General features: G+C 40.4%; 1 protein-coding gene across 2 annotated transcripts in view; it reads left to right on the top strand.

The window, feature by feature from the left end:
- LCTL (lactase like) overlaps positions 1 to 14152 on the top strand; it is a 499576-nt gene that overhangs the window by 162966 nt on the left and 322458 nt on the right. For both annotated transcript variants that reach the window (XM_044077870.1, XM_044077869.1), the window contains exon 8: positions 154 to 315. In XM_044077870.1, the coding sequence (XP_043933805.1) occupies positions 154 to 315 (162 nt within the window). The remainder of the gene's footprint in view (positions 1 to 153; positions 316 to 14152) is intronic.

Below are 14152 nucleotides of genomic sequence, written 5' to 3'. Positions count from 1 at the left end.
GTTTCAAATGTAGCATCAGATGGGTGGCAGGAACCTCTGTTTGATTGATAAACTTGTCATCAGTATAATGTAGTAGACCCATAAATTTGTTGTAGATAATATTTAATAATGCTACTATCAGTAAAATGTCTAAATGTGTGCTGATCTGTTTAGGTATGGTTGGCATTTCTCTAACCAGCAACTGGGGTGAACCTGTTGACATAACAGATCAAAAAGACATTGATGCTTCTGAGCGATATATGCAGTTCTATACTGGATGGTTTGCAAACCCCATTTTTAAAGGAGACTATCCAGGGATCATGAAAGATTACATAGGTAAGTCTGCCCAGGTTATTTTATTTAGTGTGTTTTTGTAATCTTGCATTTGATACACTTAAAACATACCTTTTTTTCAGATATGACTTGGAAAAAGTCCTTAAGAAGATCTTTATCCATGCACTGTGCTGATCAGTAATAACTGGAGCTTAGTACTCCATTCTTAAAATACAATGATATGCAGGTCAAAGGGTTATATTATGAAGCATAGCTTGCAACCTCTTAGCACAAAAAAAATATCTGGACAAAGCCCCAAAAATAGGGACAAATTTTAAATATTGCTGTTATAAGGTTAGAAAGTTGCTAGAATAAAAGGTATTATGTTAGCATTCATTTTCTGAAGGATATGAAGTTTGAAACTCAAATGCCTGTAAATATTTAGAGAATTCAATCCTCACTGATTTGCCTCACAAATCCAGAAAATCACAAATTTTATGAGGAACAGATCAAAAATATGGAGCAGAAATATGGACATTCTGCAAAACTCTGGACAGTTGAGAGGTATGCTATGAAATCTAGAGTGTATTAAATTATAAGCATCGGTGGCATGCACAAATGCTACAGTTTTGAACTGCAGGCTATAATTGCTAAGAATAATAGGAGAAGGCTATCTGGAATTACTATACGACAAGCAAGTTTTTCATCAGCACTGTAATGGTCACCGTACAGAATAAATGAAATCCAGTTTATTTTAATTTCATGTGCTCTACTTCAAACAGTTTCAAGGTGTTATTGCTTAGGAAGGCACAGGATGATGGGTTTGTGAAAATTATATAAAATGTTTTGCTATGTTTTTATTTTTTTGCAAAGGTTTAAGCTATAGTAATCATAGTTTTGTCATACAGATGTCAAATTTCTGCAATGTTGGCAACCCAGGTTTGACCAGAATCCTAGGGGATGGAAGACCAGCAGTAACATGCTACTATTACACAACTCAGTTATTTATCTTTGTTAAATCTAAGTGCATTATCATGAATCACTTTTTCATTGAAATATGTGTGATACTGCATCTGTGAGGGTATACTGCAGTTTGATGCTCTTTTTTATGACAAAACTAAACAAGTTTAATGTTGTATATTGTATGTCATATATATATATATATATATATATATATATATATATATATATATATATACACACACACACACACACACACACACACACACACACACACACACACACACACACACACACACACACACTTTATTGCAATGCTAGTAATGTCAGTCAGTGCAATTCTTTTTATTTTAATTGGCTGGTGCACGTACCTCTCAGTGTGCAGACACTGAAGTGAAGTACAAAGGCCCTTGATAAGGAGATACATGCAGCCAAAAATCTGAACATCTAATTATCATAAAATATGAACAACAAACAGCACATGACCCTTCCTACTTCCAGTAGGAATGTGGTTTACTTTTCAGGACTACAGAGTGAAAAAAATTAATAAAATTTATAAGTACATTATTAGAGAGGCAGTGTAAAATCTGTAGACATTAATAAACTGCATTGCAAAATTATATCCCACAAGGACACTTATTTTTGCATCTGAAAAGGGAAGATGTAAGATGAGTATCGTCTTTCTTTAAGTTATTGGTGACCCTAGTATGTTGGCCATGTTATGTGGATTTCTGTGTAGTACATAGCTTCAAAATCACATATGATATGTGGGATTCAGAAAACAGTGTGAATGTGTAAATTAATAAAAAAAAATAGGGACAAACTTCCAAAATAGGTACATTGTGTATAGGGGTTAATCAGGCCTGAAAATACTTATTTATACTTGTTAACCAGGTTAGTCCCATTATGCCAATGGGCTCGCTTCAGAGGAGACCTGAGGTGGTATTCATAAATTAGACTGGGACACTCAGGGAACTTCTCCTACTCTTTGGAGGGGAGAAATCTGAGCACTCCCTGGAGCTGCTAGGTGGCACTGGAGTACTGTTATTGCAGTTCTTGGAATTCTAAGATAGAAGAGAGTGAGTAGAGTTGGAGAGAGAAGCAGAAGAAAATGTACTGAAGGAAAGAGAAGGATATGAACCAACTGTTACAGAGTTGGAAAATGGAGGACTGAAGACACAGGTGCTGATAGACTTGCTGTACTAGGCAAAGCCAAAGGAACAGGAAGAAGCAAGATGGAGTGACATTGTGGAGAAGTATTATGGAAGAAGGAAACTGAGAGATTAGAAACACAAGCAGCAGCTGGTGAAGGGAAAACAATGGAAATATTCTCAGTGACTAGAGTAACCAATTTTCAGGGTTTGCCTCTACAAGAGGGTTTCGTGTTACAAGAAAAAAAGTTATGCAAATGCAGCAAGAAAGAATGGAAGAAGGAACTAAGAATAGACAAATATTTGAAGTTTCTCAACAGCCACAGAGAAGCTGACCAATGGCAAGAATAAAAAATAAAACTGATGACATTATGAACAGTATTTTGCCACTAGGGTTTAACATTAAAGACAAAAGAGCATTACCTCATTTGAGAGTTGAAATTTTTTTGAAGTGACATGTGAAAGCTTTAACTTGCTGGAAAATTTATGACTGAGACTGAAAAAAGAAATACTACTACTCAGTGGAAAGACCATTTCTGAGCTTGGACTTCTAAAAAGAAAAATATGCAATTTAGGACTTCAGATATGGATGAGCATGAGTTAAAACTGTTTTTTTGTTTCAGTGTGTAGTAAACTACATGAAGTTAAAAAATATGCCATGAAAGAAATGTTTAGACTGGGGGTTGGGAAGTGTATGCAAAAATGGATGTTAATGGTGGGGAAATTCAACATATTTCAAATATAGTAATTGTGAACTGTAAGTATAGATTTTTGTTAGTACTGTGGCCAACCTAAAGCATGTTATTTCTGTGGTGATAAAAATCATTTAGTATAAGACTAACAAATGAAGGCATGACCAATGTTGGCAGAGAGCCATACAGCAAAAAACTGCAAGCCCTTTTCTAGAAAATAATTTGGACACTTTTATCTTGACTGTCCCGTATTAGAAAATGAAAGAAGAGAAATGCTCAAAAGAAAAACAAACCATAGGAAATATTATTGCAAATGATGTTGAAAGAGAAGATGGTATGAGGAAGGGGATACTGAAGAAAGGTTAAACAATGAAGAGGTAGTTACAGAGTAAATAACATTTAAAAGCAGGGTTATTGATATACAGGAAGAGAACAGATTTGCAATTTTAGAAAGTAAAGCGGAAGAAGAGGGAGAACTGGAGCCTGGAGAAAAACAAAAACAAGATAATGAAAAAATTGTGGGGACTTAGGAAAATATAAAGAAAAATAATCTTTAAGTAAAATACAAAACCAGGAAAATGATGATATGAGCATTTCAGCATTAAATGTGAATATCATTAGAAATTGTTTACATGATAAAAAAGGTTTGGTGGTAATGGAATGATGTAAAAATAAAAATAAATGTTTTTGTTTGCTAGATACCAGATGTAACAAAAAAAGGAAAGGAATGCAAGCAGTATGGGAGCCAAAATGTTTTGTTTTTCAGAAATGCGACATGATCTAGAATAAGAATTTATATAAAAAAATGGAGAAATAAGATTTTTAGGTGTAACAGTAGCAGTCCTCTCAGCCCTCTCTGTCCTTTTCTTCACTTCCACTCATTCTCACAATCCCCATTTAAGTTCTTATGGACTTCTCACATTCTTCTAGACTTCAGTGAGTAGAATCTCAGTCCCACAGCCTTCCCACATTTTCTGCACCCTTCATACCCCTTATTACCTCTGTATTTTTTAAGATACATACCAGTATCTGTGTGGTCTCAAGAACTGTATGCAATACTCCAGGTAAGGCCTTATCAATGCCCTATACAGTGATAGCGTGACCTCTTTTTTGTTGGAATATATTTCTCTGAGCCTGCAAATAAGCAACCTCAGGGATGGGCCACAAGGCCAATGGTAAATATACTGTAGTCTCTTCACTCTACATCCGATGATTTAGTGGCGCAATTAACTTCCACATTATTTCCTGGGTAGTCTGCATTAGTTCCACTTCTCCAGCAGTCTTTACTACAAACCTGGACTGCTGCGTTAGATGTAGCACTTATTTTGTCTGCATTTAATCCTGATTGCCACCTTTCTACTAGCCTAGTTAATTTAGTCAAATGTTTTGCTAAGCTTTCTCCTCCATTGAGTACCAAGGTCCCCTACTTCAGTGTCATCTGCAAATAAGGTGGTCCTGTTATCTGTGCATGGATAAGTCCAAGGCATGCACACTAATGAGTGCCAGCCCTAGTACTGACCCTATGGTATACTACTAGTCAATAACCTTTCTCTGCTTAATTTTTCCTTTACTATCAATCTTTGTGCTCTTCCATGTGACCAATCCACCATCCATTGCTACATTCTTCTACTGATCCCTAACACCTGGAGTTTATTTAACAGCCTCCAATGAGATACAGAGTTTAATGCTTTACTGATATTATGATAGCCCAGACCTACTGGGAAACACTATCCAATTCTACTGTATTCCAGTCATAGGAATTAATTTAACTGAGTGGAGAGCACCATTAGGCTTTAAAATCAAACTGTTTGCTATCTTACAGCCAGTTATATTGTAGGTATGCCACCATCCTTTCCATGAGAATAGTTCCATTCTGTTGTCATGGTCAGACTGACTCATTCAGAACTTACAAGGCTGATCTTGCTATTAAATTTGTGTAGAAGCAGTGCTATACGCTTTTTCCAGTCCTCTAGCATTTACCAATTGAACAAAATCTTGGGGGTTGGCATAATGGTTAATGTGTTTACACCACTGACAAAAGGTACAGGATTTGATTCTCATCCTTGCAGGGAAATTGGATAGGCTTAAAATGGCCTGCAAGGGCAGCTAGCATAATATTTACCTATGAGCAAGCCTATAAACAAGCTGTCTGAAGTGTTGTCTTATCCTTGGCCAGCCTTTGAAGATTTGTTTGAGGTAATTCACTTTATCTTTGGGCTTTGTCTTTTCTCAGCCTGCCAATTTCTAGCTTCACTCTTCCAGAGTTCATTATTCCTTTGTCCATGCAAGATCTAAACCCTCATTCTTTCTTCTCATGCTGCGGGTATTTCCAGTGTTTTCCCATTAAGACCAAGGTAAAGAGTGCAAGTAACACCTTAGTTTACTCTATCTTTTATTTCTAGCATTCCGCTGGCCAGCATAACTCTTTCTCCTCTCCTGTACTTAAAATCAATATATTCTTGCCATTCCTGTCCTACTAGTTCCCTTTCTATCCTGACCTAACTGCTGGTGGTTTCCCTTGCTTCTCTACATTTTTCCCTCCTTACCTTTCTACTAAACTCCCTGTCTTTTTTTATTGCCCATCTCTTTTCTATAGCCATGTTTCCATCTTTCTCTTCTTAATTCCATTCTCTGTCCTCTTTTGCAGCACTGCTCTCGTGCTGTTCATAACCATTTCCCTAAATTTGTTTTCAACCTTTGTTCCCTGCCAAGCTCCATTTTAAGTTCTGCCTTCCATTCCCATCTCATCATTATCCAGCCTTCTATAATCCTTTATCTGTGATTTGTTGTACACGCATCCTTTTGTCTCCTCACTTTACTGAACCACATAGTTTCTGGTAACTATTTGCTATTAGTATCGCTATGGCCATTGTTTATTTAGCACTTCATCCAGTACACCTTTGTTCCTGATACTACTGATATGAACAATTCCGGTGAATTAATCCTGGTCCAGATCTTTGGGAGCATTGTAGAATCCGGAAAAGAAAGGAAATGCAATAAACAATCTGATTCTGGCAGATTTAAATCTCCTGTATTATCACAGTTCTCTTCCCCTTCCAGTCCCTTAGTTTCTTGCTTTAAACTTTTATGCTCTTTCCTTGAAATATCAGGGGTCAGGTGACAAATACCTCACATCTAACAGTTCTGTCCTCACACTTTGCCCATCCCACACACACAGTCCAACTTCTCTAAATGACAGAGCATTATTACCTTATTTTTGCTGTGCGTTCTTAAGTGTTTGAGTACTTTTATTCTGCTGCATTTAATACTGCTTGTTAGTAGCCTAATTAAATTTATCTGTTATTCTAAGCATTTTAAGCTTTGGTCTCAGCACTTGTGCTTCAGGCGAGTTACTTTACATTTACGAAAGTTCTTCTGGGCTACACTCTTGTGGACAAACCCTAAACAAAACCTTCTCTCCATAAAGTCCATTGCTAGAATCTCCTTGTGTTCTGACTGCATGTGCTTCTCAAACAATCTGGAAATATAGAGCTGATAAGTATATTTTGGCATATTTTAACTGTTCAGAGATCTGCACTGTCTTAATTTTTGCTTGACTAAATTATTTATATATTTGCTGGCATTGTTTTCTGATACTCTAAGTGCCTCTATTTTGATTTTTTCCTAATTTACTGCTTTTTCCACTTGTTTTTAGTCATTTTTTAATTTAATTGCATTTATTTAAACTGTACTTGCTTTAATATTGCTACACACCCAAGTGTGCTAGCTTGTACTGCTGTTTTAGCTGCTTCTCTGTAAAAAAACAAACACATAAAAAAGTTCTAAGCTTGTTTCCTGCCTTTCCTATAACTAGTCTAGTCCAGATACAGATTTGCTGTATCCAGGATGGTTTGTAAGCTTCTGAGACCCCCAAGCCTTATGTGTTGGAGTGAAGCCTTCTAGCTTATCAGTGGGAATGGTAAGCACTAGGTAGCCTATCTACCACAAGAGGAGTGGTTTCTGGCCCACAAGTTGTAGTTTATTGGCTGTTTGGGCAGTTTTTCCATCCCTTTCAAGTTTCTGGTTTAAAAGCCTGCATTTGCTTGGGTTTGTGCTTGTTTAAGCTCTGCGCAGCGGTGCTGAGCTGAGGTAAACTATTACTGGTGCCAGAAAGTCTGCTCTTTAGTTTTTCCCTTAGATCTTGCTAGTTCTCTCTCTCTCTCTCTCTCTCTCTCTCTCTCTCTCTTGCACTTTAAATAGCTTAATTGCTTTGCACTTCAACAGGTTTTTGTAGCAATTATTGTAGCACACCTAAGAGCCATTAGCACTAGCTGTTCTTCATGGAAATAGCTCCAGTACTTAGTAGTTACAACCACCCCTCCTGACAGGATTAAAGGGCAGTTCACTGTGCTTTCTCTTATTAACTTAGTGCACTTGGGCATTCTTGAGGCAGTGTAGCAACTGCCTCATGTACACAGATAACCCTCTCCTCTTACCTCCCAACACTCAGACATGTGAGAGATGCACTTATATCATGAGATTGGAAGCTATGCACTCTCCAGCCAAGACCGGAGTAGCTGGTCAAGAGGAGAAGGTCAACACCTGCACCACACTACATGGAACACATAGCTCTCTAGAACACTCACCATCATAGCGCTCACATAAAAACACAAACCACACACCCACCTTCACAGAGGCTCTCAATAGAAATTTACCCAAACAGCAGAGACTTCCAAGACAGAAATGCACTTGACCATCACAACACAGCACAAACCACAGGACATATAGCTCGCCTCCACAGTGTGCCCCTCAACTTAAGCCCCTAAAACTAAACACCTTGCCCAATACACTAATGACTCAATAGTGAGGCACACAGATGTCCCACTCACTAGGTTGAATAAGGAGAAGGTAACAGTCAGCTGTCTATCACATACCAGAATCTGACATAACACATGCACTAAGGTCACTCCACAAGTACAAGTATGACTCTGTCATTGTCCATGTGGGTCTGAATGTCCTGAGATGCACCTCCCTGGACTACATGAAAAGAGACATGGTGGAGCTCTCGGATTATGTGGCCCAGGCAGGTATGACCCTAGCTCCGAGCAGTATCCTACCGTCACCCAGAATGATACCGCAGCACAAACAAAAAATGATTGACTTCAATAATTGGCTACGTTTCTAGTGTCATTCTAAGAGGATCCAGTATCTGTCTGCTTGGGATGACATGACTGACAGACTTCGATGCTTTGACAGAGATGGCCTGCATCTGTCACCCCTGGGTTTCTGGGTACTGGAGCCTTTTTTAGGTGGTGTTACAAAGACGAAATTACCACCATAACAGCTATAAATAAATGCAATCTGAGGGTCATGCTGCTCAATGCTAGAAGTCTAAATCTCAAGATAAAGTCACTTAAAGCACTCCTCAAAATGGAGAACATCAACATTTGTGCTGTACCAGAGAGTTGGTTTAAAGCAGCAGAAAGTACCCCTGCGCTACCAAGCTATAACTCATTCCACACCTTTTGGCCCAGAAACATGGACCAAAGCTTCAAAGGTGGTGGTGTCTCCATATTCATAAAGGATATGCACACCTCCAGACTAGTAGCCCAGCATAATGCACCTGAGATACTTCAGGTACAACTAACATTGGGTAAGACGGCGATCCAGGTCATAGCCTGCTATAGGTCCCCAACCATGTCCCTAGACTCTCACACCATGTTCCTAAGCACCCTGGAATCTATGAAAGGCCAACCCAACACTCTCATACTAGGAGACTTCAACTACCCCTCCATCAACTGGGAAAACTACTCAAGCACCAATACACTGGCCCAACACTTCATGGAATTCATCAATTCCAATGCCCTGGACCAGCTCAATATGACCCCCACTACAGGAAGCAACATCCTTGACCTGGTTATTACTAACATGGGTGACTGTTGCTCTACACCAATAGTCAGCCCCTCCTTGGTCAGATCCAACCATAAACTAATCACCATGGAAATCCACATCTCCCCATACCCCCCACAAAGGTAACTACCTTGAAAAACTTCTCCAAAGCTGACTTTGGGCTCCTAAAAACAGAGGTGGCTAACTTCACGGCACCCATGCCAATGGAAAATAGCTGCATGAATGCCGAATCATACACCAATGCACTGTACGAACATGTACATAAATGCATGGAACTAGCAATACCCAACAGAGCCAAGATGCTCTCCTCCAAAAAAAGGAAGTCAATCTGGTGGTCCCGTGCCATTAATAAACTCTACAACAGAAGGAATAAACTGTTGCAGAAAAAGGTGAAGTCCCAAAACTGGAAAAACCCCATTATTAGCCTCAACAAAAAGTTGAGATCCCTCATCAAATCTGCCAAAGCCAGCTATGAAGGCAGAATTGCAGCAAACACTAGAAACAATCACAAAGCCTTCTATAGTTAGATCAAGAACCTCCATGGCAATACCCAGATTTGCTCTGAATTACTGCACAATGGTACCTGTTATACTGAGCCATCAGATATTGCCAACATACTGGCTGACAGATTCAGTGCCAACTTTACCCCTCTCTCCCCCCTAAATGACCAATCACAATACCGGAAGAATGCCAGGCACCCAGCATTACTGCAGCACAGGTTAAAGCTGTGTTCTACATCAACTACAAAGTGAACTGGCACAACATCTGTGTGCCCTGTTCAGTCACAGCCTCATCTCAGGCTTTGTCCCTACCGAATGGCACACTGCTACAGTCATCCCTCTCCATAAAGGGGGAGCGACTACAGCCCCTGGGAATTATCGCACCATAACCTGAACAGTCTGATATGTAAAGCTATGGAGTGCATCATCATGGACCTGATTAACAAAGATAAAGGAAATCTCCAAACTCTAGACTCCATGCAGTTTGACTTTGTGAAAGGGAGATCATGCCTGCTCAACCTCATTGACTTCCTTGAGTCAGTCACCAGGGCTGTGGATGAAGGTAAGGCAGTGCATATAGCCTACCTTGATTTGGCCAAGGCCTTTGATACTATTCCTCACTCAGGAATTATTGATAAACTCACCAAACTAGGCATCAACTCCTACATCACTAGGTGGGTTGCAAATTGGCTCACAGAAAAAACACACGGTGTGAAAGTTACTGGACTCCAAGTCAGACTGCCGACCAGTCATTAGTGGAGTCCCACAGGGATCAGTCCTGGGTCCTCTCCTGTTTGGCATCTACTTCTCAGAAGTCCAGGCCAACACAAAGGGACTCTGGCTGACCAAGTTCACAGATGCATGCAAGCTGGGAGCCATTATTAACTCCTCAAGTAATGCAGACATCCTACACAAAGGCCTCACTGAGATCAATGACAGATGTCAAAACTATGGCCTTAAGCTTAACGCCAAAAAATGCATTGTCATCCCCTTTGGTAAAAACTCAGTTCCCACTAATTACCACATCAATGGGAGCCCACTGAATGTGTTATAAGAGATCTGGGGATGCAGGTTGACAGCACCCTCTCCTTCAACCACCACATTGCCACTGTGGTCAGAAAGTTCTTCTATGTGGCACATCTCATTACCAAGGGTTATGCATCCAGGAAGTAAGAGGTCATCATCTCTCTCTACTCTTCCCTCAGACCAATCATCGAGTATAATGCCCCATTTAGAATGTAGCTCACTAGACATCTGCAACAGCTGGAGAGGCCACAGAATTACCTCACGAAGAGGATCCTAGGCATTAAAAGCATGTCCTACATGGACAGACTCAAAAGACTCCAGCTATTCTCTGTCTTATGTCGCCTACTTAGAGGCGATCTCTGCTTGATTTCCAAACCCATGTCTGACCCAGCTCTGTTAGAAATGCTACATCTAAAGAAATCCCAATCCCTCCACACCATACGCTCCAGAGACCTCAACCTCATTACCATAATCAACAGAACATGCTGGATGGATAGATTCCTCACCCAGAGACTGCCCATGCTCTGGAATAGACTTCCTATACATGTCAAGCAGAGCACCATGATGTCCATCTTCAAGAGAAATCTTGATGAGTGGATGGGTAATAGAAAGTTCACCCCAGGGATCACTCCAGTGGCTCTACTTGATAGAGGCACTAGGAAGTGGGAAATAACGTTGGGCGGCACGATGCCAGGGCACTTCTATGGGCTAGGCTTGTAAAGGCTCCAGGGCCATTAGCATAGTACACACCTATGAACCTATTTGTCTTAATTGTTTCCGTAGGTTCACAGGAGATTACCAGGCTAATGGCTAAAGGTCTCTCACAAGCCTAGCCAATATAGTCAAATTTTACCCAATATATGACCCTTAGGAGCAAGAGAAGGGCATGTGCTTGTCCACTGAGTACATTACAGATTACCCCAGGTGTGAATTTGTGATTCCCCATCCATTGATCCAAACTGTGTTTGAAGAGGGCCAGGGAAGGGGTCTGCTTAGTGTGAACAGGAAGCCTGTTCCACAGAAGGGGAAATCTCTGAGACACTTATCGGTCTCTCCAGCATGTTTTGCTTGAGTTGCTGACTCGGTTTAAATCCCTAGACTGGGTGACCCTCATGCTGTTTGACTTGCAGATGTGTAGCTACTCCATCAGGGCTGGATTTGTGGAGGCCTTGTAGGTCAGGCATAGGTCTCCCCTTAATAGCCGGTATGAGGCAGAGTAAAGGGATAGGGCTTTTACTCTACAGGGTGTAAACAACATGAACCATGCAGATATTTTCTTTGTGAGGAACTTCTTAGGTCACTCCAGCTGCTGTAACTGCCTAGTGAAGTACATGTCAAATAGTGCATTGTACTCAATTATTGGTCTAATGAAGGCTGAGTGCAGCAGGACTATAAGTTCCTTCGATCTGGATGCCAGACCTCACTTATAAGTTGCAACAAGTAAAAGGATTTCCTCACCACTGTAGACACATGGCAGTCAAAGTTCAGGCTACTATCTATCTGTGTACCTAGATCTCTCACCTTTAAGTCTACTCTAAGGGGTGTGCTATTGATGTTGTAATTTGCAGTGGTATTTGACTTCCCAAAGGGAATGATAATGCATTTTTTTTTTTGCATTTAGTTTTAGGCAGTGGTTCTGGCACCAATCATTTCTCTGATCTAGACCCTCCTGAAGCATATCTACATCACTGGGGGATTCAATGATTGCCTCCAGCTTGACGTCATCTGCAAACGTTGTCATCCAGAAGCCTTCTGCATTTGCCTTGACTTCAGAGAAGTATAATCTGAACAGAAGTGTTCCCAATACTGACCCCTGTGGCACACCTCTAGAAACTGGCCTCTTGCTGGATCTGGGTTCACCACTTTAACCACGTGTCCTCTCCATGAGCCAGTTGGCTAACCATTTGGTGACATAGGGATTTATGCCCAGTTTTGTGAGTTTATTTGTACCTGTGTGGAGAATCATGTCAAATGTCTTGGCCAGGTCAAGGTAGGCGGTATGTACTGTTTTACCTTCATCCATGGCCTTAGCGACTTTCATAAAGAAATCCACCAGATTATGTAGACATGACTTGCCTTTGACAAAGCCAACTTGGATCTGGTCCAGTGTTTGGAGGTTCCTATGTTATTATTCATCAGGTCTGTGGTTCTTCTTTTCATGGCCTTACATATAAAAGACTAGACAAACTTATGGCTCTGTAATTTCCCAGGTCAGTAGACATTCCCCCTTTATGCAGAGGGATGACTGTTGCTGTCCTCCATTCTACTGGGACAAAGTCAGTCCAGAGGCTGTGGTTAAACAGAGATCCTAATGGGCCTGATATGTCCTAATTTAAGCTGTTTAACAGGCATCCTGGTATCTTGTCAGGCCCCATTGAATTAGTGTTTTTGGCAGAACTGAGTCCTGGGGCACACCACTAGTTTGCCTTCATACTTTCTGAAGAGGTGACTGACAACTTAATTATGTAGGTTCTCTCTTTCAGCCATATGGTTATTTACCTCACCACATGAGGGCATACTTTTAAGACAGTTTATTAACAATGCCAATATGGGGTATAGTATTGAATGAGTTGGCCAGATCCAAATACGTTCTGTGAATGGAATGAATGTTGTCTTCAGCCTGTTTGAACATCTTGAAGACGTTAATTAAACTAAGTGGGCATGGTCACCCACTGACAAAGCTGGAGTAATGTAGGGCTAGCCTGATAGGTTTTTGATATCATACAGAGCTCTTTCTTATGCCATTCCTGTTCTCATTTTAACACTAATCCATGCCACAACCCCATTGCCCATATCATCCATCATTAGTTTTACTCTTTAATCTTCTCTTTCCTTCTTAATTGCATACTCTAGTAGTTCAAGGAACCATTGAAAATGGTAGAACATATACAAAGTTTCTGCACCTCCTCCAGTAACTTTGTGGTTAAGATTTCTGCCTCATCTAGTATAGGGTTCAACCTACCTCCCAAAATCAAACTGGTTGACTAGCTATCCATGACTACTGCATTCACCTTGCGGTTCATGTTATGGCTGGAAAGGGATTACAAAGAAGCAGTTTACTTACATACACTGCTACATGTGAGCAACATCTTCCTTTGCTATCATTACATTACATTACATTTTGTTTCTTGGTAGAATGAGACAAGAAGCCTATCTAGTCTGCCCTACAAGTGCATTTAAAATTCTATTGCCCGTCCACAAGTACCCTCCTCCTTAGCATTATTCCACTATTCTCACATTTCCTTGAATGTCTCTGTAAATTCTCTCTCCACAACCCATTTATAGTCAGCCTCATGACTCTACAGCTACGACTATGAACTAGCAATGCCTGTGATCCAGGAAGTACTTAGATCCCACAGTCTGCTGCCTGTGATTCCTCATTCTTTCCTATGCAGGATGACCCCTTCCTGTTTACTTTTTGTTATCTTGTGCCCCAATATCACATCCCTTTTGTCTCTTCTAGTCTCACATCTCTTGTCTCTTCAATTCTCACATTAGAAGAACTCTAGCACCTCTTCCATTCTCACATTAGAAGAACTCTAGCACCTCTTCCATTCTCACATTAGAAGAACTCTAGCACCTCTAGTCTCAGATACCACTCCATCTCTTTCATTCCATGAATCTTACAGACAGTGTTCTGATGTTCCTTTCCTTGAATGGACTCCAAAAACTGCAAATCAATACAGAATGTGCAGTCTAATCAAGAGTTCTACAGAGTGGG

Source organism: Protopterus annectens, chromosome 7.part0 (genome assembly GCF_019279795.1).
Source record: "Protopterus annectens isolate FY-2018-M chromosome 7.part0, PAN1.0, whole genome shotgun sequence".
Classification (NCBI taxonomy): domain Eukaryota; kingdom Metazoa; phylum Chordata; order Ceratodontiformes; family Protopteridae; genus Protopterus; species Protopterus annectens.
Note: the sequence above shows the minus strand (reverse complement) of the source record. Positions and strands in the feature narration are given on the sequence as shown.